The 27,121-nt window shown below is 35.7% G+C and overlaps 1 protein-coding gene across 1 annotated transcript in view; it reads left to right on the forward strand.

Annotated features, from left to right (window-relative positions):
* TM9SF3 (transmembrane 9 superfamily member 3) overlaps positions 1-26,076 on the forward strand; it is a 63,820-nt gene extending 37,744 nt beyond the window's left edge. Inside the window, exons 10-15 of the mRNA XM_044753277.2 lie at positions 10,030-10,169; positions 13,090-13,158; positions 15,928-16,074; positions 16,599-16,682; positions 16,805-16,881; positions 21,953-26,076. Of these exons, the coding sequence (XP_044609212.1) occupies positions 10,030-10,169; positions 13,090-13,158; positions 15,928-16,074; positions 16,599-16,682; positions 16,805-16,881; positions 21,953-22,020 (585 nt within the window). The 3' untranslated portion in view covers positions 22,021-26,076. The remainder of the gene's footprint in view (positions 1-10,029; positions 10,170-13,089; positions 13,159-15,927; positions 16,075-16,598; positions 16,683-16,804; positions 16,882-21,952) is intronic.
* The last annotated feature ends 1,045 nt before the right edge of the window (positions 26,077-27,121 follow it).

Consider the following 27,121-nt stretch of genomic DNA (forward strand, 5'->3'; position numbering starts at 1 on the left):
TGATTTAAATATATTAAAACTAAAACACAGATATACTACTGCTTTGCAAAGTTAACCCACAGTCTCCAAATTCTTCCTGTTGTTACTTTTTACTAGAAACAGAACTTTAGGCCTGGAGTAGACTTTAGTCTTAATGTACACTTGTGCAAACACACATATGCAAGTTGCAAGGTGATGATTGCTTTTCAGAGAGACTGTGTAATTTGGTCAAGGTCACACAGATAATTAATGACAGAACTGTCACTGGAACACGTATCTCTTTCTAAATTTTAATCTTTTTTTTTTTTTTTTTGCATTGCATATACACTTTTACTAAGTTTTTAATACTTTTTAGTTAGGAATATTTTGGAAAATTGCAAGTTTTGGTGGTTTTTTTTTTTTTTTTTTGCCATACAAAGTAAGTGATAGTGGTTAGAAAAGGATAAAGTAATTCATAACATTTAGATCTGGAAAAGAATTTGCTTCACAGTAGTTCTAGGCCCTCAGAAAGTATATAGATCAAGTTACTTCTTGAAGGTGATCTGCTGAATTAATTATTTTCATAGTGCTTTAAAAATTAAAATTATGGTTCTGTTGTAATTTTCCTCATAAAGTTTTGAATTTGATGTGGTGAAAATTATATTTCAAAGTTGCTGCGTTTCACTAAAATTGTAAATGTTACTACTTTGTAAATGGGGTTTTAAATGTTAATATTCAATGTAATTTGCCTTTAGATAATTTAGTAATTACCAATAATTAGAATATAACATCAGACTCTGTGCTGAGCCAGAGAAGGTTTATAAAATTGGTCTTCGGTGTATGGAAGACTGACTGCTGGTGCTTAGCAGGCTCCTACAGTGTCGTGCTCTTAACCTGTGTCCTGATTTGGAATGAAGGGGTATTGAGTGAAGGGCTTTCGCGGCCCTCGAGCTTTAGTCAGGTCTGTGATCTAACAATTTTTTTCTCCTTTTAAGTATCAAAACTTGTTTAGAACATGAAATGTGAGAACTTGAGGTGAATGTCTAACCTGGCTGTTCATTAAGCATTTTAACTACTTAAATTTGTGTTTTTAGTTATTTGAGTTGTTGCCATTGTGAAGGAAATGGTCGTATCTTCTCATAAACTGCATGGTTCTCAATCCTGGGTACACATTAGAATCACTTGGAAATTTAAAAATATGTCGCTGTCCAGGGCTTCATCTTAAACCAGTTCATCTGTCCTGCTTTAAATCCGATCTCTAGTGTTTACCTGATTCTAGTTCCCAGCATCTGGGGATGGTTCTGTCAGCTAAAAGGCTCCCAAAACATGTGTCTGAGCAGCTGGGTGCTCCTACTTAACTGAATGCCCTAGTTTGGAAATCAGTCTTCAGATACTCCTATATGCTCTTCCCTAGGCCTTAGCTCTTTCTGTTCCCCATTCCTTTGACCTCTTGGACATCAAACCCTTTCTCTGGGTCATCTTGGCTCTACTTCTCTCTTTTCTCAGAGATTCCACAACTGAGGGCTTAAACCAGTCTTAGTAAAAGTGACTTCAGGCTTCTGCGTTGCCCTACAGAGGCACCAGAATAATAGAGATTTTGCCCACTTGGGATCTGGAGTTTCATCAGAATACCTCTCTTGTCAGCACAACTAGCCTGAGATAAGATTGAAAGTGGGCGAAGTTTGTCTTTGGACCCAAATTTCTCTGCTCATGTGCACCCAATTTCACGTAAACGCCATTAAATCCATGTCTGATTAAACTTCTTGAACAATCTTCAGTCTTAGCAGTTGAATAAAGATAAAAGAAACGTAAGTAGAGGATGGTAGTGATAATCTAAGCTGATGTCTAGTGTCCCAGGTTTAAGGCATGGTGCCTAGAGTCAAGCAAGTATTACAAGCAGACGTAAGAGAGCATTTCAATGAAATTTGGGGTCGAGGCTGTCCAAACATGAGTGCACCTGTTCCTGAAGTTGGAGTGTTCTGGCAGAGGTCCTACAGAGGATGCAGAGCGTGTACTTGAAAGTAGATTGATTCTGGGAAGGTAAATCTTTTTTCTTTTGGGAATTTGTTCAAGAATGATTTAGGTCTTATACCCAGAGTTTTTGGTCCAATGAGAGTTTCTTGGGAATGAGAAAGAATTTGCCAGGATGTTCTCAAAAATGTTTTAGGCATGAAGTCATTCGTGGGCTGTACATCTTGAATCCTAAATTTGATGTTGTCCTAGGTTTTCAAGGGACAAAGAACCAAGGTACAGAGTTCCAAAACTCAGAGGCAAGGCAGCATAGGCTCTAATAAGCTTTCTAGTCTAAACGTTATACCGCTCAGCGTGCACTGATAAATCCCTGACTTGCCACACTTCACGATTTTGTCTCGCAGTGGATGGAGTAGCTGATGGAGATGTAGTAGGGGTTGTGGGTGAGCCATGTTGTATTTGCCTTCTTAAGGTCTGTTTTACCTTGGGAGGAGAATCTTGAACAACATTAGAAATATGCCCTGGGTTTTAGGAGATCAGCTCTCACAAATATTTAGGGACATACTCTCTCATGATCCAAGTCTTGGGCCATAACTGGGAAAATGGCTTGAGATTTGGAGACTCTAAAAAATGAAATTCATGATATATAATCAAAAATTGCCACAGTGAGGAAACAAATGGTGGCCAAGATTAATGGATAGGTATTATTTGGTGATCTCTCAAAGACTGTGAAAAGAGTACAATATACCCAGGTGTAAAAGAATAATAAAGGTCTATAAAAATAGTGTTAGGAAAACTCCATTACCTAATGTGAACTGTTTACAAATGCTAAGGCAAACAAAAGGATTTTTTAAAGCTAATTTCATAACAAGACCAAAGGCGTATTACATGGGATCAGTGATGTAACAGAGTATAAGAAGAATGGCTCTATCCCATTCTTTCCCTTTTTATTTTTCATCAAGTAGAATAACCGTCAAATAAGAAAAGACAAGAGGAGAATAATTCCTGATAAGAGGGAAGTGAAGCCTGAGATAGGTGAGGGGGTTGATTGTCCAGGAGCACCCAGGCACCTTAGTTGTCAGTTTGTTGCTCACATAAATGATCTTTTAGGGTTACCGAGAGATCATACTGGGAAATAATGTTTGAATTGTGTAAGAGAGCAGAAGTGTTGTAAAACTGGATAGACAAATTTACTTCTCCAGAAGGAAGAGGAAGAAAGTAGATTCTGCCTTACAAAACGTGGTGAACTTGATGTGAATGTGTTATTAAAATATATTCTTCAAATCACAGGAAGAAGTAATGAACATTAGGAGCCATTATGGATTCATTAAAACAAAAATTCTAGAATAACTTCATTTCTCCTTCTTGATAGGTTTTAATAGACTAGAAGAACAAAGGAGTACAGATAAAGTATTATATCTTGAATTGGACAAGATGGAGAAATGTGGGCTAATAGTACAGTCAGGTAGACATGTAACTAAATAATTATAGAATTAAAGTATTGAGATGATATTACCCATAATATGTCGCATGCTCTCTTTCAGTAGAGTGTGACAGATATTATTCACTTGGATCTATTCAAATAATTGTTAATGACTTCTATAAATGCATAGTGATCTGATGATTAAATTGAAAAAGGACGCAAGAGCAGGGAGGAAACTAGTGATGTGGAATGATGAAGACAGCATGTAAAATGATCTCAACTGACTGAAATGATGTGCCAGATCACAAGGTGAATTATAAGGACAGATACGTTTGTGTAGCATGTTGTGGTTTACAAAGCACTTTCCATATGAGCCTCTTACCTTGTCTTGTTTTCAGAAGAACCCAAAGAGATAGGCAGAGCTAGCGATAGGCGTTATCCCTGCTTTACAGAGCAAAAAACAGGCCTCTTATGTAGTAATTGACTCAAAATCACTTCTTCTTTGTTGTGGTGGTGCTGGTGGTAGTGATGATTTGTTTTGGGGTTTTTAGGTCTTTTTTTCTTTCCTTCCTTTCTGCCAAAAGGAATTCTAGCTTTATTCTGAGAGCAGTAAATAGAGAATGTTTTATGCCTTTTTTTTGTCTGTATGATTTTATAACTGTATCGAGGTATAATTAACATATAATAAATTGTATATATTTAAGGTGTACAATTTCATGAGTTTTGCTATATATGTGTATTTGGGAAACCATCACCACAATCAGAAAAGGAAGGTATTTATTAAGTCCGGAAGTTTTGTTGTGTACCTTTCTAATTCATCCCTTTTTTCCTCCTCCTTCCTTCCCTTACCCATGCTCAGCTCACCACCAGTCTGCTCTCTGTCAGCATAGATTAGTTTGCATTACCTAAAGTTTCGTATGAATAGAATCACACAGTATGTTCTTTTTTCACTCAGAAAATTATTTTTAAGATTTGTTGCTATTGTTACATGTGTTAATAGTTTGTTCCTTTGTAGTGCTCAGTAGTATTCTATTGCATGAACATACCAAAATATTTTATCTGTTTATCCAGTAATGCACATTTGGATTGTTTCCAGTTTTGGGCTATTACAAATCAAGCTGTTCTGCGTATTCATATACAAGACTTTGTGTGGATATATGTTTTTTATTCTCTTGGATAAATAACTAAAGTGGCATGACTGAGTCATATGATCATTTAACTTTCAGGAAACTGCTAAACTTTTCCAAAGTAGTTGTACCATTTTACATTCCCACTAGCATTGTATAAGAGTTCCAGTTGCTCTGCATCATCTCCAGCACTTGATATGGTCAGTCTTACTAATTTTAGCCATTCTAGTGGATGTGTAGTGGTGTCTCATTGTGGTTTTAATTTGCATTTCCTTAATGACTAATTGTGTTGAAGATATTTTGTCTGCTTATTTGCCATTCATATATATTCTTTAATGAATGTTTGGATCTTTTGCCTGTATTTTATAGGTTAAGGTTTATTGAGTGGTAAGAGTTCTTTATATGTTGTAGATACTAGTCCTTTGTCTTATACATATTTTGCAAGTATGTTCTCCCATTTTGTGGCTTGTCCTTTCATTCTTTTAACAGTATCTTTTTTTTTAAAGATTTTTAAAAAAATTTTTCCTTTTTCTCTCCAAAGCGCCCCCCAGGTACATAGTTGCATATTTTTAGTTGTGGGTCCTTCTAGTTTTGGCATGTGGGACTCCGCCTCAGCATGGCTTGTTGAGTGGTGCCATGTCTGTGCCCAGGATCTGAACTGGCGAAACCCTGGGCCGCTGCAGTGGAGCGTGCGAACCCAACCACTCGGCCACGGGGCTGGCCCCTAAGAGTATCTGTTGAAGAGCAAAAGTTACTAATTTTGAAGTCCAATTTATTGATTTTTTCTTTTACAGTTTGTGCTTTTCTGTCTTATTTAAAAATCTTTTGCCAAAGATCAGTAAGCTTTCCTCGTATGTTTTTTTCTAGAAATTATATAGTTTTAGCTCTTAAATATAAGTTCTATGGTCCATCTTTGGTTAATTTTGTATATTATATGAGTTAAGGAACAGAGGATTTTGTTTTGTTTTGTTTTGTTAATGCCTTGTTCACTTGTTCCAGCACTATTTGTTGAAAAGATTATTCTTTCTCCACTGAATTGCCTTAGCAATTTTATTGATCATCAATTGACCATATATATGTGGATCTATTTCTGGACTTTCTATTCTGTTTTGTTGATTCATTTGCCTTGTTTTTATGTTAATATCACATTGTCTTGATTACTGTAGCTTTATGGTAAGTCTTGGAATCACTTCTTTTTTAAAGTTGTTTTGGCTTTTTTAAGCTCTTTGCATTTCCATATAAAGTTTAGAATCAGCTTGTCAATTTCTACAAAAAACTTGCTGAGATTTTGATTGGGATTGCGTTGACTCTATAGATCAAATTTGGGAAGAATTGACGTCTTAACAGTATTGAGTGTTTTGATTAGTGAACACAGTATATCCCTCAACTTATTTAGTTATCTTTAATTTTTCTCTGCAGTTTTATGGATTTTAGTGTTTAGGTTTTGTACATCTTTTTGTTGAATTTACCCGTAAGTATTTCATAATTTTTATGCTATTTTAAATGGTATTTTTATAATTTCAAATTCTGATTGTTTGTTACTGGTGTATAGAAAAACAATTCATTTTGGTATATTGGCTTTGCATCCTGCAACCTTGCTAAACTCATTTATTAGTTCTGATTTCTTTTTTGTAGATTCCTAAAGATTTTTTTATAAATTATTATGTTGTCTGTAAAGAAAGACACTTCTACTTTTCTAATTGATATTTCTTTTTCTTGCCTTATTAGACTGGCTAGAAACTCCAGTACAATGTTGAATAGAAGCAGTGAGAACAGGCTTCCTTGTCTTAGTCCCAATCTTAGGGGAAAAGTATTCAGTCTTGTGCTGTCAAGTACAGTGTTACCTATAGTTTTTTTGTAGTTGTCCTTTGTCACGTTAATGAAGTTCCTTTCTGTTCCTAGTTTGCTGAGAGTTTTTTATTATGAATGGAGGTTGGATCTTGCAGTGGCTTATTCTGCATCTTTTGAGACGATTTATTATTTTTCTTTTTTTAGTCTGATAATATGGTGAATTGTATTGGTTGATTTTTGAATCTTAAACCAATCTTGCATTCCTTTGATAAATCTCAATTTGTTATGATGTGTTACCCATTTTATATATTGCTCGATTCAGTTTGCCAGAATTTATTGTTTTTGCATCTATGTTATGAGAGAGATTGGTTTGTAGTTTTCTTATAATGTCTTTTTTTCTGATTTTGTTATGAGGATAATGCTAGCTTCATAGAATAAGTTTTTAACTTCAAATCCAGCATTTCTTCTATTATAGTACTGAAGTGGCCCAGGCAACAGAATGGGGAGTTATTTATTAGCATATTGAAAATATTTGATAAAATAGATAGGCTTTTTACAAGCATTTGTGTTTGAGTTGGCAATGCCCCGATTATTAGGTCCTATTTTCGAAATGCTAAAATTGAAGCTAAATAATTCTTATATAGACATAAAGGCATAAAATGTGTGAAGTAGAAAAGGAGTGATAAAAATCATCTACTCTGAGCAAGTGTTGAAGAAATGCATCAACACAATGGCTGACAAGACAATGTATTTCCTGAGTATCACCTTACTTAGGAGCAATTCCTTTCTTTCACCCTAAATGCAATTGATAACTGTTAGCATTCCAAAGTAGCCCATCTTAGGCTGCATTTTCCCTTTCCATTCCATTCATACCACAGATTTCCTGAAAGGCCTAAAGATTTCCTCAAAGCCTGGAAGCAATGATAGAATAAGTAATAGCCACATTCTTGATGTGTGACTGAGATTGAGAAGACTTGAGCAGCTGGTACATCTTTGGGGTCTTAAGTACTGATAGACAGACCTGTTTCTGACTTGTTCTTATTGTGGATGGGTAAGGCCGTCAAGCTGGAGTCGGTCTTTCCTCTCCCCATTGCCTGTTTTCACTCACCACTGATGCATGAACAGCTGCTAGGAGCCTAAGGGAGGGCTCTATATTGGTTTGGGTTCCATAGTTTTCACCAGTGTATTAGAGTAATGGTTTTTTAACTCCTGACTGCTAAATTTCATTTTAAAATGAAACCTTAATGTGGAAGCCCAATATAGAAAACAGATATAAGCATGATTCTGTTAGTATAAATAAATTTTGCAAATTCAGTATTTTAACTTCCTAAATTTAATGAGAGCAATAAAGTTGTAATGAATACATATCTGATATCAAGGGGTGTGAATAACAGTTCAGTCATATCTTCTTCAGAAACCAGTTTATTTGGTTGAATATCAGTATTGAGAAAAATCCAGACTTCATGGATGATTAGTTCCATGTGACTTTTTTTTTAACAGCTTGCCTTTCTATCTCAGAGTATTCTTCAAGTAAGCTCATCCAGAACTTGAACATAAAGGAGTAAGAAATTGGTTTCACTGTTCAGTCAGTCAGTAACAGTTTCTAACAAACTGCTCACATTTTTTATCATGTATAAAAAAGTTAGACAAGAAAAGGGGGAAAATTAAACAAATGCTAACCAGTTGGTAATGTCTTGATGAGATTGTTTATAGGTTCCTTTTTTGACGGTTCTGCTTTGAATGAGCACACAAGGCAAGAGACACCCTCACTTCACCTGCCACTTAATTGCCTGTGACACACATGTGCTTGGTGCATTTGCTTGTACAACTTTTAGTGAGCAAATATGTGCAGGCCTGAGTTGGTCAGGCAGAGGGGAAGGAGAACAAAAGACCAGCGTAGCATTGTAAACCTTCCTAATCAATGACCAGTTTACAAGTCCAAGTGTGTACACAGAGATAGCGGCGAGATAGAGGGCTGCGTGCAAATGAGTTACCCTGCCTGTGGTCTCTCCATTGTAGTAATCTTTGGTATAGAACTCATTTGAGTCTGTGTGTTTTTTATTATATTTAAAAATATTTTTTAAAAAAACTATTATCCAAAGGTTCTTCAAATCAAACACTTCTGGAATTCCTGAAGCTATTCAGCGGGGCCTGAGGGTTCCATGGGACAGTTTGCAAACACTCTGCTAGACTGTGTCATCCCACATAGGAGTGTTCTCTTCAGCTTCTCTTCACTTGTTACTTGAAATAAGAGTTCTGGTGGATTAAAAGGAAAATACATGGGTCTCTATTACAATGTGTTAACATTTATGAGTCTTGTAATTAAGATTCTTAAATTAATAATTAAAATAATTATATATAACAATTATAATAATTATAAATAATTAAGAAAGCAATAAGTAGCAAAAATTGAGACAGAATTCACCCCTCCAGATATGTATGAGACATATATATGTAATTCACAATATAATTTAATGTTTAAAGTATCTTAGCACCTGCTTATTTTTCATGTTTCACATACTCTTGTTATACTATATGAACATAAATTCATGTTATTAATAGTTCGAAACTGAGACACCAATAATTTGAGTTTCTAAATCTGATCTTTAAAATGGAATTCTAGAACTCTTAAGTCTCTTACATTTATGCAAGTTTTTCCTGAAAGGAAGATGATGATACCCCTTGGCTTGTTTAAAAACACACACACGCACATTCACAAAAGGATCTAACGAAAATGTAGTTTTGGCTAACGTTGCTTCAAAATAGGTTCTTTCCTTCTCATGTAATCGTTGTGAATTGCTACCCTACACCTCTTCATTTTTCTTAATCAATTTCTTTACAATTTTCATTCAACTTTTCTCTCACTTTTACTTTCTATTTATTAGAACCCCGAAATGTGTAGTTGAAAGAGATCTTACAGGTGATTCCTTCCTACTCCATTTTATAGGAGTTCAGAGTGAAGTGATCTGAACTGGATGCTGGCTGGAAAAGAGCTTGAGTATGTGTCCTTGAGTACCCAGATTTATATAAGAAAAAAAAAAACCACAAAAATAAATATTTTCCTAACTGACCACTTTGATTCTAGAATCTCTGTATGGTCTTCTCTATAACTTAAGCCTTTAAACTACTAATTGGCAGAAAAATATTCATATTATTAGTAATGACACTTATATATGTAAATCGAGATATACCTCTGTTGTTAAGATCCTAAGACAGTGTGGAATAGAAACAAGCATGGTTTTTGAGACAGGCAGATCTGAATTGAAATTTTAATCCAGCCACCTACTAGCTCTGTGATCATGGGAAGTTACTTAGCCCCTCTAAGTCTCATTTCCTTCCTCTGTAAAATAGGGAAATAACATGGGTAAAGCCCCTTGTGCATATTAGAGCTCAATAAAGTGTAGTCAGGTAAAATAAGTTTGTTATAATGACAAAAGATGAAGGTTATGTTAAAAGTGTGACAGCTGAAAGTGAAAGAGGAGAAAAAAGGACTATGGCAGAGACAGTGGGAAAGAGTAGGAAAAATGGGGACCTACAGAAAGGAAGCAGTTCAGCTTGTATTGAGTTGAATTCTAATATTTTAAAGTGCATTCTTTTCCTGCTTTCATTAGTATATATCTTACACTATTTTAACCCATATTGAACTTAAACGTTTTCTTTTGTGATCAAATTGTGTTTAAATTTTTTTGCCCCTCTTATTTGTTTTTATTAATGTTATTGTTCTCTGAGTACTCACACATGTTTTAATTTAATTTACAGGTGGCCGTTTGTTGCATCTGTTTTTTTGTCATTCTTCCTCTAAATTTAGTTGGTACGATACTTGGCCGAAATCTGTCAGGTCAGCCCAACTTTCCTTGTCGTGTCAATGCTGTGCCTCGTCCCATACCGGAGAAAAAATGGTAAAGAGAATGCTAAATCTTATGTGATTGTTTCTCACAATATATAAGTTCTTAAGGCTATTATGTATGTATAACTTTTAGATTTTGCATGTATTTATAAGAATGACTATGTTAAGTTTAAATTTAAGAATTGTCTTTTTACTTTTTCCCTTCAACCTGTGTTGTTAGGAGCAGTGACAAATTACATCCTTATTTCACTTTCTGGCTATTGGCGCCATTTACAGATAAATCAGATGCTTTAATAACTACACTTAGTGCGTAGCGATGGTGGGAACTGAAGTTGCAGCAGTTTGTTACTGCAGCCTACAGGCCAGATTTGACCTGCTGCCTGATTTTGGAAATAAAGTTTCGTAGGAATATAGCCATGCCTGTTTGTTCACATACATCGTCTATGGTTACCTTGACACTGTAGCGTCAGAGTTGAGTAGTTATGACAGAGACCATCCCACCTGCAAAACCTGAAATGTTTGCTCTCTGAACATTTACAGAAAAGGTTTGCCAACCCCTGGCTTATCATTTCATTTTCCTTTCCAGATATTTTATTGTTCTAAACAATACTCACACAGGTTGATACCATATGTATATCATACCAATTGAGAGATGAATTAGAATTGAGACCAATTATAATTTACTGTCTTATGTTCTTTGTCTTCACTTCTGGGAGAGTATAGAATCTCTCAAATGCAGTCTGTCACATTTTATGCACAAAATGTTTTCTCAAGGACGTCCCATAATTCAAGATTAATCCTGACAAAGGATGACAAGTATTTCTGTTTAACAGCCGAAGAGAGTCTTCTACTGCAATAGTGTATACGTAGTTTACAGTTCATTTGACCAGTCAGCTTTAAAATTATGATTCTTGGTGGATTTTTAATTTGAGATGTTGTTTTTTTCAAATTTTGGGCATAAAATGAGATGTCATTAGTATGTTTATATTTCTAATTTTTGTAATTCAAATTTGAGCAAAATGTGAACTTGTCTGTATATTTTGCCTTTTAAAATTAGTAAATTGAATATGTTAGTGCTGATTTATGCTATTCTGCATTCTTTATTTTCCTTATTCTTTTTTTTTTTTTTTTTTGCTGAGGAAGATTAGCCCTGAGCTAACATCTGCCACTCTTCCTCTACTTTATATGTGGGTTGCCAGCACTACATGGCTGACAAGTGGTGTAGGTCCGTGCCTGGGATCCAAACTCACGAACCTAGGCTGCTGAAGCAGAGTGGGCCAACCTTAACCACTACCCCACGGGGACGGCCCCTTTCCTTATTCTTACTAGCAGACAAAAATAGAACGCTCTTACTGTACATTTATTACATTCCCCATCTCATTAGAATAACTGTACAGTAGTCTCTCTGTATTCGTAATAAGGGATATATATTGAAAAGCCTCTGTTCCTAGATATTTTACCACATTATAAATATAACTTATGTTCAGGTACTTATACAAACAGTTTTTTGTAGACTTGGAGGTATGGAGACACTTACAGAAATGGGGCTAAATAAAATAGCCCCTTTGGTTTAAACGAGAGTGATCTGTGCTAGCCTCAGGAATTGTCCATGTTCTTTCTTTCTTAAATTGGTGCTCGTGAGCACTTTGGTAGTCTAGTTTTTAAAGTCAATTATCTTTTTCAAATCAAGATTAGACAGTTAAGGCCCATTGATATCCTGATGTTCTTTCACTCGTTACTGGGGAGGATAAGGTTAAAGGACAAGCATATCAGAAATCACAGAAGTTCCTCCAGGTCACTAGGGCTAGTGGAGGAGAGGAAGGAACAGCATGTGACTTTGCTAAGCATGGGTCACATTTCGATGTAGGAAGGCTGGTGTGTATCTTCATTTTCTTTATATAGTTACATGGGAACCAAAATCTGAATGCTAGATCTGGCTCTCACTGACTGTGTCACCTTGGGCAGATCATTTTTAACCTCTGTCAGTCTTGGCTTCCCGTAAAAGGAGGGAAGACTAGATTAAATGATTTTTATGGGATTTTTTCCAGCTCTCAAACTCTTTGATTATCTTCTCAGTTTTTTAGTTTGTTCTTTCCAGAGATAGTAGTCTAATATCCTTTATGTGCCAGATCCTGTGCTGGGCACTGGGAATAACTAGATGAATAGCTTCTGCCTGCCGGGGTTTATAATCTAGTAAGATATGATATGTATGTAATTAGCCAGTGCAGTCTAGTGGGGTAGGTGCTGCCATGCAGTTATATTCAAGAGGCACTGGGAGAACGGGGGGAGGACCCACCTCTTCCCGGAGACTTGGGGAAGGCTTTACAGGGAGAACACTTGAGCCTTGAGCTTGCAGGAGGAGGGTTAGACCGGAGAAGGCATTCCAGGTGGAGAATTACCAGTTGCAATCCGTAAATGTTTGTTGCGTTCATGAATGAGGTTTGAATTTTATTTTTTACTCATCCTTTCGCTCCATAATAACTCAGAACTCATAGTACCTTAACTGTATAATTCATAGGAAAAGAAATAACCAAAGAAAGCATGAGCAAAGAAGTGGCAAGCCTACAATTTGGGAAACATTATTTCAGATAGGGATCTCAAGACATTTATTTTCTTTCCATATGGCTTTCTGTAAGTAAATGCCTGTAAAGTTTTTAGAAGTTATTGAGAGCTATAAAGCAGGAGCAGACACTTTGAGTCTTTCTTGAGCTCTGCCACTGTCAAGAATTTGTGTTCTCCAAATTCTTATCTCAGCCTTTAATGACGGAAGGAATTTTGACCATATCCTGTGGCTAATTTGAAGTTCCACCTCTGTATTGTGCCTCTTTGAATTTTTGTTTTTCCTTTTACTGGTTTGTTTCTATCCTTTAGATTATTTTAAGTAGAAAGCATCTGCTTTCTAGTATCAGGATTTATGTAATATAATATGAAAATCATACTAAAAGTTTACTGTTAATTTCAATATTTTCCAGGTTCATGGAGCCTGCAGTTATTGTTTGCCTGGGAGGAATTTTACCTTTTGGCTCAATCTTTATTGAAATGTAAGTTTTGGCAATGTATTTGTGTTTTGACGGACTTAGTTGTAATTAGAGAATTTAGGAGTTAGGATAGGTCTAGAATCATCAGATGGGAAGACATCTAACTGAGTTGGTCTGTTAATTCCATTGCTTCCAGAAAGGGGTCTATGTAGTCTATCTAAAGGTAGCTTTCTACTCTGTTCTCAGATATTCAGGTGAAGTTTATACCTTTTTGTATCATGTTCTAGACCTCTCACCTCGCAGGAGATCTTAGAAATCAAAGCATGTGTGCTAGAGAATGCTAGACCAGCCTTTAATCACATACAGGCTGTAAGGAGTTACTGGTTTTTACTGTATTTTTAAAATATTTCTCAGAGTCCAGGGAACTAGGTAAACCATTACCTATCAGTCAGTCTAGATCCTGACATTCTTGGATGCATAGTCATTCCTAGTCTTCTCTCACTGAGACCTACTGGAAAGTATGTATATGTTTGGTTGTGGGAAATATGCCATCTTGTGCCCAGTAACCATGCTTCATATCTGCAGTCATCACTGCAAAATATAAGCCTTCCTTTTCTCAGCCTGTTCCAATGTCCCTTGATGGGAATGCTCTGCCATTTTAGGCAAGGCAGTTCTTTGGGACCTTCTCAAGAACTGCGGTCATACACCTCTGGCTCCTGCCCATGAAATGCCAGTCACGGTGACCACTCAAAATGCCCTGACACGTTTCCGGATGCCCCACTGCTGATTCTCTCCTGTGCAGTGGACGCCTCCTTAACAGACATGATTAGATCTGACACTTGGTTAATTGGAAAAGTTGACTCATGTAAGGGAATTATAAAAAAAGATACATACATAATATTCTATTTTAAATTAAATAAAGGTACATCTTTCACTGTTTTTTTAAATATAGAGCCAAGGTCTTTGATTTGTATCTAGTTGATGTTTCCATCATTTTTTCTTTGACGTTCATAATGCATCTTGTGTTTTCTAGCCTTTTTAAAGTGGAGAAAGACATAAAGACCTGTCTGAGGCATTCTAAGTACAGAATCCTTCTAGATTTGTACATTTGTCCCCCAGCCTTTTATAGCTGTCTCACCCACACCTAATTTTATAACTTTTCTTAGTGACTCACCTTAGTGAATTTTTCCAAAGTATACGACATAATTTTCATAGAAATCACACATCCTTTTTGCTCTCATGTTTATTGGTTTACGTAACGTTTAAGTTGTCTGATTACACTTTAATAAGTACAACTGAAAAAGATGTGGGCCATTCCTGGTGGTCAGCTACCAGCTGCGAGTGTGCTGTGGGCATTAGTCAGTACCTTAGAGGGGTTGGAGTGTGTGCTGCTCTAGCTTGTGGTTTAATAAAGCCAGTTCAGGAACTTCTGTGCTTCCAATCTTATAGTGCTTTGTATTCTCACCCTGACTTGACCTCCAACTATTTTTTTTTTTGCCTCCTACTCCTGTCCCCAATACCTTCTGGATCACATCTCTTCCTGCTTTCTCAGGTACTCTGTTCCATTAGACAGCCTCTCTGCTGTATCTTTAACTTCTCTGTTTTGACCACCCTCCAACCTATTCTCCTCTTGGTAGCCACTGTGATATTTTAAAAGTATCAGTCTGATCATGTCACTTCCTTGCTAAAGACTTCTCATTTTCATTGAGGTAAGGTCCAAACCCCATAACATAGCCGTTAAGACCTTCATAATAGAGGATCTGGCCCTCCTTGCTTCTCCAACCTCATCTCTTAGTTCTCGCACCTTCATTTGAAATTCTAGCCCTACTGAATTACTTTGAGTTTTTCTAAATACGGTGAATTCCCTTAGTTGTGAGCCTTTGTCTTTGCTGTTCTGTGCCTGGAACATTCTTCTAGCGCCCCCCACCCCTGATGTGCCTTATCTGATTCTTCCCACTACCCCTCCCCCACAATGGCCCACCCAGCCAAACATGTAAGATGACCCTCTTAGGTACATTGGTGAAGCGCATGTCACAGTGCGTCATGATCACCCCTTCACTGATGTTCCCCACTGAACAGTAATCTCCTTGAGGCAGAGACTGCCATCTTCACAGTTCTCGTATCACTGCTTCTCTGATATGTGGGAGGGCCTCAGTAAATATCTTTTGAAAGAACGAGTGATGAATAAGTGAACTAACAAACAGAAAAGAAAAAGAAAAGAGGCTTAAAGACTGTTTTCTAATTTAATGATGACTTGGGTAATGGAATTAGAGTGTAGGGTCTTTTTCTCAGTGTAAAATATTAATGCCCTTTCTCTTACTGCCTCTGAAAATAACATGAAGCTTTTTTAGGCTTTATTTTCCTAATTGTTTTTAGTTTCCTAATGTTATACATTAGTACTCTATCAAACCTATTTTTTATTTAATGGGATGTTTTATAAAATATAGAATACTTCGCTTAGTGTTATATCTAGAAAAAATGAAAGAATGAAGGAAAACTTTGTTTTATATATATGAACTTTTATCTATTATCATTTTTCTTTTCCACATTTTACTCTTTTAAGCTTTTAATTTATTCAGTTTGCTTAGAGATGAATGCCCTAGTAATGAATCTGTTCTTGAAAGACTATCCAAGGAAATATTTTTGAGAAGATTTCAGAGGATTTAATAGATGAAAAAGGGTAAGGGAAACTGTTGGAAGTTACTTGAAAGAAAAATACTGAGATTTTAGTGAGAAAAAGTGAGAATTAAGATGTATGTGAGATTTAGCAAGAGCAGGGTGAGCTTCAAGAATAAAGACTAGAAAACTCTGTCTTTATTTCATTTTATTTAGGTATTTCATCTTCACCTCTTTCTGGGCATATAAGATCTATTACGTCTATGGCTTCATGATGCTGGTGCTGGTCATCCTGTGCATCGTGACTGTCTGTGTGACCATCGTGTGCACATACTTTCTACTAAATGCAGAGGATTATAGGTGGTAAGTCCTTATTTCTGGGAAGAACCTCTGGGGATCACAATATTTTAAATTAAGATTCCATTTGAAGTGTACAAAGTAGAATAAAAGATCTGTATAGAAATTTTGGTACTTAGGATAGTAGAGGGAGTTTTTTTCAGTTACAAAATGATGAAGATTTTCAAGGAAAAATAATATCAGTCACACACAAAAATTTTGTGTTAATGAGGGTTACTATGTTAGAAATATTTTTACAAAGTGCTTGATGTGGAAGGAGCTTTATGAGGAAGCGTTGCTCCATTTTAAACACGAAGAGACAGATCTCAAAACGGAAATGGTTTAACTAAGGTTACTTAGAACAGGGAATTTGACAAAATTCAGGATGTCTCCTTCCAGTTCTTAAGCTCTCTCCCTGTTGATATATTTAAATGACATATATATGCATTTGTTTTTAAGTATACAGAATTTCAAAGGATGATTTTATAAAGTTCTTTGCTTTAAAATCTTTGTTTCAGTGCCATTCATTCAAGAGGTTTTTTTTTTTTCAGGCAATGGACAAGTTTTCTCTCTGCTGCATCAACTGCAATCTATGTTTACATGTATTCCTTTTACTACTATTTTTTCAAAACAAAGTAAGTGGAGACATTTTCTCATTTTGTATTTAAGAAACTAAATTTGCCATTTAAATACCAGAATTCAAGGCATTATGTTGAAAGTAAAAATGGATATATTATATATAATTTTTTTATTTCAGGATGTATGGCTTATTTCAGACATCATTTTACTTTGGATATATGGCGGTATTTAGCACAGCCTTGGGGATAATGTGTGGTAAGTTCTGAAATTCTTGGATTTCATGAGTAAATCTTTGAGTGATTCAAAGTCAGAAAAATATAGTAATTGGAACTTAAGAAATTACATTCTGTTGTTTGATAAGGAATGCCAAAATAAAGTCAGGAGTCTGATTTCAGTCCTTTTGACTATTCCTCAAATCCTAACTTAGCACCTCATTGATTTCGTTTTTAGTTTTCTGTTCCTAATACTTGTGTATAGCACTATTTTCCATACCACAGTTTCTCATTCATGTTGGGAATTGGCGTTTTTTAGCTTAGGTTCATTGGAAAAGATTGTGATGTAGACAAAGTAAGGTTTTGGGTGAATCATTTCTGTTGGAAGTTTCTCTGGCTGTTCATGGAGGTACAGTGTCCCGCAGGCAGCACAGTTTACTGGTTATGAGTACACACTGGAGTGTCTGCAGACTGGCTTAAGTCTTCCCTCTGCCGCATGTGTGTTCTGTACCTTGACCTAGTTCCCCAAGCTCTCCAAACCCCTGTAAAATGAGGATTAATACCCGTTTCATGAGTTTATCACGATCTTGCATTCAATGGCAGAGATAAATGGTATCACCATATGATAGAGTCTCTAGCATGTGTGAAATAGCTAGAAAATAAAGAACTTTTGGAAATAGCATGGTAAATGGAAAGGGCATGGACTTGAGAGCCTGAGAGACCTGGGTGAAGTCTCTGTGCTGCTGCTCCCCTTGTTTGTGACCATGGGAAGGCATGTTAACCTCTCTAAACCTCCTGTTCTCCTCTGTAGAATGGGTATATCTTTCAGAGTAGTTATTTGTAGTAGCGTCGTGTGTGTAAAGCACCAAGTGTATTGCAGGTCTGTTATTAGGTGGTAAGAGAGAGCCAGTTACATGGGAGACAAGGCAGGGAATGGGAAGAGCTAGGACTTTTGGGGTCAGTCAGTCCTGGTATGAATCCTGGTGCCCCTACTTAATAGCCATGTTACTCTGGCCAAATTATTTAACCTTTACTTCTCAACATTCTCATTTGCAAAACAGAAGTAATACCTACCTTAGAGGGTTGTAAGGAGGATTCAGAGATTGAATGTGGGTAAACGTCAGGTGGATGGCAGATGCTCAGTGCGTGGTGGCTGCTGCTGTTATTGTATTGCTGAGGGCTGAAAGTCTTTGGGCTTCCTTCTGTTCCGGGATTGTCTCTCTGTTTCTGTTGTTTCTTTGGGTTTCCACACCTTATGTTCTCACCTCAGAGCAATTTCAAGACACTGAGTCCAGGCAGAGGTACCTTGAGAGAAACAGGTACAAGTAACTCACTTTTTTTGTGTTTCAGGTTTTGCTTGATAAATGAGGTAATTCCCTAGTTACTTCACAGGGCTGATGTAAGGCTTAAGTACTAATCACTGTGGAAACATTTCCAGTAGTGTATGAGTCAGACCCTTCTCCTTTCTCTGTTACTTACCATTGACTTTTTTTTGGATAGTTCTACCTTTATCTACAGGATAGGCTGTAGAATAAGTAAGATATGATAATCTTGTTAAAAGCTGGGTCCTGGTATGACATTTGTGGACCTCTTTGTGGTACTGGTATTGCTTTGTCCTCCGTCAAAAGAATCTGTTCTGCGGATTGGTGGTTGTCAGAGGCGTGGGGTTGGGAGAGTGGGTGAAATGGGTGAAGGTGGTCAAAAGGCACAGACTTCCAGTTCCAAGATGACTGAGTTCTGGGGATGTGATGTACGGCATGGTGACTAGAGTTAACAATCCTGTATTGTATATTTGAAGTTGCTGAGAGAGTAGATCTTAAAAGTTCTTCACAAGAAAAAAATTGTAACTCTGTAAGGTGTTGGATGTTAACTAAATTTTTTGTGGTAATCATTTCGCAATACATACATATGTCAAATCATTATGTTGTGCACCTTCAGCTAATACAATGTTTTATGTAAATTAAAAGAATCTGTGTGTTCATATATACCATGTATGTGATCAGGTGCACACACACACAAATGACGTTGACTGTAAGGGAATAAAACGAATTCCACAAGCTGTGAGGGAAGACAGTTCTCTATATTATAGTCACGTTTTAGTTATAGCTTCCATGTTAACCTCTTCCTGTGATAATTAATTAGTTAACCAACTTTGAGGGAAAGATGACTAAGAACTGGATGTTGAAACTAGATGTTTGTCCCGTGGGAACATCCTGTGTATCCCCAGGCACTCGGAAGGTTCCTTGAGCATTACTGGCCATCCTTCCTTCAGAATGCTGCTCACTGACCTCCTCTTTGTTTAATCGGAGATCTTTCTTGATTATCACCAGCATACAATGGGGGATAGAATCATGGGATTATGCAGAGGGTTGTTTTTTTCTTCACTCTTTTTATTTGTGATCTTAGGAAGACTTTGAGGTAATATCTTGACATTTACAAAGAAAATGGAATGAATTTAGCTAAATTTTTTGAGTTCTTTTCTTGTTGAAATTTCATCTTGCTGCCTGATAATCTTGGCACCTTTCCAGTTCCCTACTGTTCTGGCAGCGTCCCAGCATTTATTCTTTAATGGCTTTATATACCTTCAGTGCTAACCTGTTTTTTGGGGGGGAGGGGAAACAGTTCAGATTGGAAGTGATTAAAATATCATAATACAAAAATTATACATACTCATCAGGTTATGTTGCTAAAATGCTTTTTAGTCAGTAATTGAAAGAAAAATGTTGATTTTTTTTTTAAGGTAGAAAAAAGAAATGACTGTTTTAAGGTGGAAAATAATTAGATTATTACAGTCTTTTATATTTTAGGCATAGCGCATTCCCAAGACATTTATTTTCCTGGAGAGCATATTCAGTATCCTCCTTTTATAAAGCCATATTTTTATAAGCTTATTCTTGAGGTACTCACAAGATTAGGAAATACTGTTTGCTTCTAAGCATATCTCTGCTCAAAGGGGAACAATGTTTTGTAGGTCTGGAAAATTGGATTTGGTTATTGGGCTAGTGTTACATTATGCCAGTTAAATTTTTGATTCTAGTTAAAATTTTATAGATATTTTATGTTCTAAGAATTCAGGCTTATTTTGACAAAATTGAGTGATGTTTTTCTTTTTTCTTACCTTGTAAGGACTTGTGTTATAAACTGTTTCAAAGTGAATTGTCACTATTTTCAAGTGTAATATAATTATTTCGTATTATAAAGTAAATGTCTATTCATTGCAAAAATAATTGCAAACAGGTTTGGTGTGTTGTTTTGGTGGGTTTTTAATATTTAATTATGGGAAATTTTTAAATATCTGCAAAAAGAGGGACATATATATATATATAGTGAGTCCCCATGTGCCTACCACATCTACCATCAGTAATTATCAACTCAGGGCCAATCTTGCCTTATTTATATTCCCACCTTACTCCCCTTTTATTCTGACATGAATCTCGGATCTCATGTCATTTCAACTGTAAATGTTTCAGTGTGTGTGTATATAGTATATATGTAAATATACATAATATTTAGTTAATAACTATAATACATAACATTTCAGTGTATACATGTATGTAATTCCTTAATACGCTCAAATAATTCAGAGAATTCAAATTTGTGCCACCCATCCCCATTTCTTTTTTTATACAGTTTGTTTGCATCAAGATCCGATTAAGGTCCATGCATTGCTTGGTTAAAATGTCTCTTAAGGTTCTTTTAATCTATTGATATTCTCTCCCTTTTCCCTTGCAATTTATTTAAGAAACTTGGGTTTTTGTTTGTTTTAATTTCTGTAGAGTTTTCCACACTCTGGATTTTGCTGATTATATCCCTGAGGTATCATTTGATATTTCTCCATGTGGTTCCCCCCCTGTTTCCTGTAAAGTGGTAGTTAGATCTATAGCTTGATCATACTCAAGAATTCTTGTCCAAGAATACTTAACAGGTGGTTTGTAAAGTTTTATCAAGAGGCACTTAATGTCTTGTCTCTCTTTGCGAGAGTTAGCAGTCATTGATAATTATTGCTTAGCTCAAATGCCTCATTAGTGGTTATAATAGTTTAATTCTGTTGTTCCTTTGATATTTATTAGCTGAGATACTTCTATAAGGAGAAACTTTCTTTTATCAACCATTTGGTTACATAGGAAGGGCAAAATAGACTTATTTCTTTCCTTGCATACACCAGTTGGGTGAATAAAAGTTAATTCAAAGGTGACCAGTTGGGCTTATGTGTGTGTATATCATTATTAATTCATGGAAGATTTACTTTTAAACTTTCAGTAATATTGGGCTTAGATGGTAAATTTCTAAATGTAGTGGAGAATCTTTTCTATGACTTGAAGGACCAGCTTATTCTAAAGATCCCTTGGTATTTGCAGTAAAGATCTATCCAGTTCATTCATTCATTCAAAAAATATTTATTGGGTACCTTATCTTGTGCCAGCCACTCTTTTAGGCACAGGAGGTAGATACTTAATTTAACATGTACCCCAGCTTTTCAGTGTTTTGAGCCCCATTTGAGGCTGATTATTCAGAAACAACATTTCAAAGCTCCTGACCTACTTACCTATCTCTCTTGTCCATACCCTCAAATATGTCTTCTTTTCTACCAATCACACAGCTTCTACAATTTAAACATAAAAAAGAAAGCATCAGAAAATGCCTCTTCTCTAGAGCTTCAAATGCCATTGGGCTGTGGTTATCAGTCCTTCCCTGAGAGAATCCCCGGTTGATTCTTAACTGCTTGTCCATAAAGTATCTCATGGTTTAATGACCTAGAATAATAACACATGCTCAAATTTAAAAAGACACATTTTTTCATTTAACAAATTTTTGTCATTATCAATTTATTCTTACTTTATAAGAGATATATGTTAATGCATATAGTTATTGATTATATATGTAGTCATTGATAGTAAATTCTAAAAGTATTATATCAGGTCAAACTTGGTGTATGACAGTAAGAGGTGATTTGCAAAACGAATGATACAATTTTAATAAGTTTAGAGGAAATACATAAAGATGTTATCTTAAAAAAAGAATAACTTTCCAGAGCAGAGAGTATTTAGTGTTTGTAAGTGATGGATACCACTCTGTGTGTATTTGTCTCAAAACATCTTATTTTACCTTTACAGGAGCAATTGGTTACATGGGAACAAGTGCCTTTGTCCGAAAAATCTATACTAATGTGAAAATTGACTAGAGACCCAAGAAAACCTGGAACTTCGGATCAACTTCTCTTTCATAGGGGTGGAACTTGCACATCAAACAAAGCGCAAGAAGAGATTTGGGCTTTAACACTGGGTACTTTGTGGGTCTCTCTTTCGTGGATGACTTAGAGTAACATCTGTTTCCATTGATCCTAGGTTCTTACTGACTGCTTTCTCCAACTGTTCACAGCAAATGCTTGGATTTTATGCAGTAGGCATTACTACAGTACATGGCTAATCTTCCCAAAAAGTAGCTCATTAAAGATGAAATAGACCAGCTCTCTTCAGTGAAGAGGACGAATAGTTTATTTAAAGCATTTGTTCTAATAAAATAAATAGAGGGAAACTTGGATGCTAAAATTACATGAATAGAAATCTTCCTGGCACTTAGTGTTTCTACGTTATTGAAAAATGATGTTCCAGAAAGATTACATTTTTCTCTTATTTTTACTGCCATCATCACCTATTGTGGGACATTTTTATATATTGAATCTGGGTTCTTTTTTGACCTTTTTTTTTTTTTTTTCAATTCAACTGCATCCTTTTTTTAAAAGAGAGAATTAAAAAATATTAAATCCTGCATGTAATATATCTGCTGTCATCTTAGTTGGACCAACTTCCCATTTATTTATCTTAAAACTATCCAGTTACATCTTAATTCCATCCAAAGAAGATACAGTCTGAAGATAGAGGTGTACTCTCTACAATGCAATTTACTGTACAGTTAGAAAGCAAAGTGTTAAATGGAGAAGATATTTGTTTTTATTAAACATTTTGAGATTTAGATAAACTACATTTTAACTGAATGTCTAAAGTGATTATCTCTCCCCCCCACCAAGTTAGTCTTACATCTTTTTTGGGTTTGAATGAAGGTTTTACATAAGAAATTATTAAAAACAAGGGGGGCGGATAATAAATGTATATACCATTAAATAATGTAACGTAGGTGTAGATTCCCAAATGCATTTGGATGTACAGATCGACTGCGGAGTACTTTTTTCTGATGATGATTGGTGTAGAAATGTGTGAATTGGGGTGGCTTTTTACACCTTGCCTACCACTGCATGAAACTCGGGGGTTTCTTCAAAATGTGTGTGTCATACTTCTTTTGGGAGGGGGGATTCTTTTCTTTTGTTTCTTTTCTGAGACTCCTACAGGAGCTAAATTTGTAATTTAGAAACATTTAATTTTGTTAATCCTGTGTGGGGCACTTAAGTAACATCTAGAGCATTACTGCTTTAGAATGTTAAAATAAAATTTCCTGACCAAATTGTTTTGTGAAAATAGGTGTGTTTGCAATTTGAAGATATCTTTTCAAAGGGCAATATTACTGAAATACAATTTTTTTAATATGCTATAAACTCTGCTTTTCTAATACATGGACCCACACTTTAAAATCCCCAAACTTGCTTACATCTAGATTATCCAGTACAGTCACAGAGGGAATGACAAGCCCTTTGAATGAGCTTGTGGCACCAAATCTGTTCAGGTTAGTGTACCGTGTAAAGTGGGGATGGGGTAAGGATGAGCAAATAAAGGTTACAATTTTCTAAGGAAGTGATTTTAATTTTGGATACATCTTTCTGGAACCGTCCATAATGTGAAGTTTTCCTAGAACTGTTGAGTTTCTAGGTTAATAGTTTGCTATGCAAATAACCACCTAAAACAATACTGTCTATTTTTAGAAAGACTCCAAACAGCTGTGTTTAAACCTTAATGTAAAACTCATGCCATTCATAGTTATATAAGATGTTTTCATTACAAAATATGTTTATATAAATTAATAGATTCTGCATCCTATGATGTGGCATGTAAGAACTATAAAGAGTGAAAAGTTTGATTTCTTACCACTTAAGTATGGCTGACATGAACAAACAAATTTGATCAGAAGCTGTAGGTAAATTTTCTTCTTCAAGCCAAAATGTCATATTAAATGTTATCTACTGGGTCTTCCATTTTCTCTTCCTTCTCACCTGCCTTTAAGATCTAATAAGAAAGGAAGCTAAAAGTCAATATTTAGTGGCTTATGTAAGGTACCTTTTTAATTATAACAATATATAGTCTATCTGATGGAGCATAAATTGGACAGCAAGCCTTTGTCTAATAAAATGAAATTTGTTTCTCATGTATGTTGCAGGTAGGATGTAGAGTTTCTAAAGAATGAGTGGTTTAGCTGCTTTCAGGTACACCAGTTCTTTTTACTAATTGAGCTCTACTTGAAGTCCTTTGGAATCTTCAGTGAAAAATAATTTTCTAATTTCCAGATACACTGAAGAGCTCCATTAAAATGAATATAAATCACCTTGAAAAGTCCTTTAGAAAATATGTATTGGTTTATGGCTTCACAGAGGGGCTGGATGTGTGTGTGTCTTGAAGAAGATGTAATCCACAAGTAGTTTAGCTCCCCAGCTCTCGGTTGTAGAGTAATAAAATAGAATATTATGTAAGTTAATTAAAGGGTGAGGTTTTTCCACTCCATTTATGCTGTATATCTATCTTTCATTTGTTAACATTATTTGCTCAACTTATCAACTGATGCTTTGAACACTATCAAAAACTAAGGATAAACTTTCCCCTTGTATCTATAAGCATGCTTCTCCTGAAATTTAGCTACACTAGTAATTGACATCATTATACATATATCCTAGTACAAGAGTGGGATCAGGTGGAAATGTGATAGCTGGAGGGATGGATGGTAAAGCATTCTTTAGTTTATCATGTTGTGCTCCAAGATTGTACAGAATTTGCCCAGAAATCAAGCCCCATACTCTTAGAATTCATTATATTGTGGTGATATCTGAACCTAGTAAATGGTATGCTTGGATGTTTTTCATTGAGAGTGGATGGGCCTCTTTATAAAGGTGGTTGCTGCAAATTCCAGTTCTTTCAAAAGCCACTTTATTTAGAGTTTATCCACTAATTGTACTCATTTTGATAAAACTTATCTCTTAAGTGTTTACTAACCACCTTATTCCAAATGTCTTGCACCTATTAAGATTTCCTGAATTTTTACAAATGTAAAAAAGAAAAAATGTATTAATGTAATTTGTTCAGGAAAAGCTACATACCTAAGGGCTTCTGTATATGAATTCTGGGAAAGAAAAACCTATTTGTAATCCATACACTGCAGTTCCATCTGAGTTTTAAGTTTAGATTTTAGCGTGTCTTAGTGCTTCATTCTGTTGATTTATCAGAACACATAATGGGAGTAGTGGCGTATGAAAACAGAAGTATTCATTAATGTGTCATATCTTCATAAAAATTCCATAGTTATAAAGCTATATTTTAGCAATCAAGAAGTTAAAGAGATCAGAGAAGTGAAAATCTATAAAGATTGTTTGGAAGTGTATACAGAAATACACTAGACTAGATTTCGAGGTAGGGTAGATCAGAAAGTTAACACATAGCTGCAGAAATTTTGTAAGATTTAAATTCTATATGAGGAATAATAACTAGTTCTCTCATGAGCATTTTGTAAAAGCCATCTGATTTGACATTCTCCTTGGAGCTGTAGGCAGAATTGTTCAAAGACAAAAGTAAAAATTATTTCACTGTATTAGGAAATGAAAATAAAGAAACTGTTGTGAAGGCTGCTTACATTGAAGTACTGATGAGCTAGGCTTGCTAATAATTGACTGATAAAGCAGCATTTGGTCTGTTTACCCTGGTTCCTCAGGTTAGGTCATTTGAAAGTCATAAACTTGTAAGTAAGGGCTTAAGGCAAGAAAGAAATAACATGGAATTCTATTTGAAGGACCACAGAGTATACTTGGAAAAGCAGTCCCGCTTGGGCTTTTCAACTGGGTCAGATTTGAATCTGTAAATCCCTGCAGAGCACGGACAGTCGGTGACAGAGTTGGAAGGAGACACTTAGTGCTCAGTGATTACTTCCGTTTTGTACACACCCTTGGTTTGTGGAGGCCATATTCCAACTGGCTTTTTAGTAATAGAAATCCACTATATAATGTATCAAATTCATTGAGGTTCTAATCTCGTCTGTTAATCTAACTGAAGTTGGATTTTTTAAAAGTAATAAAAAGTTAAATGTCTTCCCTTGGATGCTTTATTTCTTTGCTTTTTGAAACATGGGAACCAAGCATAAGGGAAAACCCATTATTATTGGCATGCATCTGAAGAGACTACTGATAGCTCCCCATAGTTAAATAAAGCAGAGGTCAGCAGATTTCTTCTGTAAAGGGCCAGATAGGAAATATTTAAGGCTTTGAGAGCCATACAGTCTGTGTCGCAACTACTCGACTGTTGTAGCCCAGCAGCCATAGACAGCACATAAACGAATGGGCATGCCGTGTTCCAGCATAACAGCAACAAACAGCCAGTGGGCCAGAGTTGGCTGACTCCTGAAATAAAGGATTCAAAATTTAAGATTTGATTTTCCCCCCAACTTTATACTTTGAAAAAAAATTAAATGTACAGAAAGTTGAAAGAATAATACAATGAATAAGGTTTGTCTTTTTAAAAAACTATTTTTCTCTTTTATTATCATCCTTCTGACTTTTTTTACGTACAAGCTCCGACTCCTACACTCAAACCCCACTACCCCTACGCCTCTCATTCTCCTGATGGATAATACATTGCATTTGTCTGGGACTTAGTACTTTTTCAAAGCAGTTTCACATATGTTCCCTCACAACCATCCTATGAGGCTGATAGGGTAGACAGCTACATTTTAGAGAGAAGAAACTCAAGCAGCTAAAAAGTTTTATTTTTAGCCCAGAAATAATCAAGATTAGGGTCCTGTTGTCTTGACTGCTGTAACTATAAAATGGGGGTGTCGCTTCTCCAGCCTGTGGAACGGATAACTTATGTAGAGATCACATTGAAAATCAGTGTTCTGTACCAATGGAAAGGATTATTTTTATTGCACTACATCAGGATCAGTGGTTAATTTCTCCAGGTCTATTTGTACTTTGTTTTCTATTTCCAGTTCTAACTAGTTGCTTAAATCCTTGTCAGCCTTCTTTTCTCCCCCTGATTTTATTAGCTGTCTCAGTTGACACCTATACTTGACAATTCCTGTTAGCCAGATAGTTTAAGTTGGTGCAAATTTGGATTACTTTTGATCTCTTTAATGAA

This window comes from Equus asinus, chromosome 2, assembly GCF_041296235.1.
Source record: "Equus asinus isolate D_3611 breed Donkey chromosome 2, EquAss-T2T_v2, whole genome shotgun sequence".
Classification (NCBI taxonomy): domain Eukaryota; kingdom Metazoa; phylum Chordata; class Mammalia; order Perissodactyla; family Equidae; genus Equus; species Equus asinus.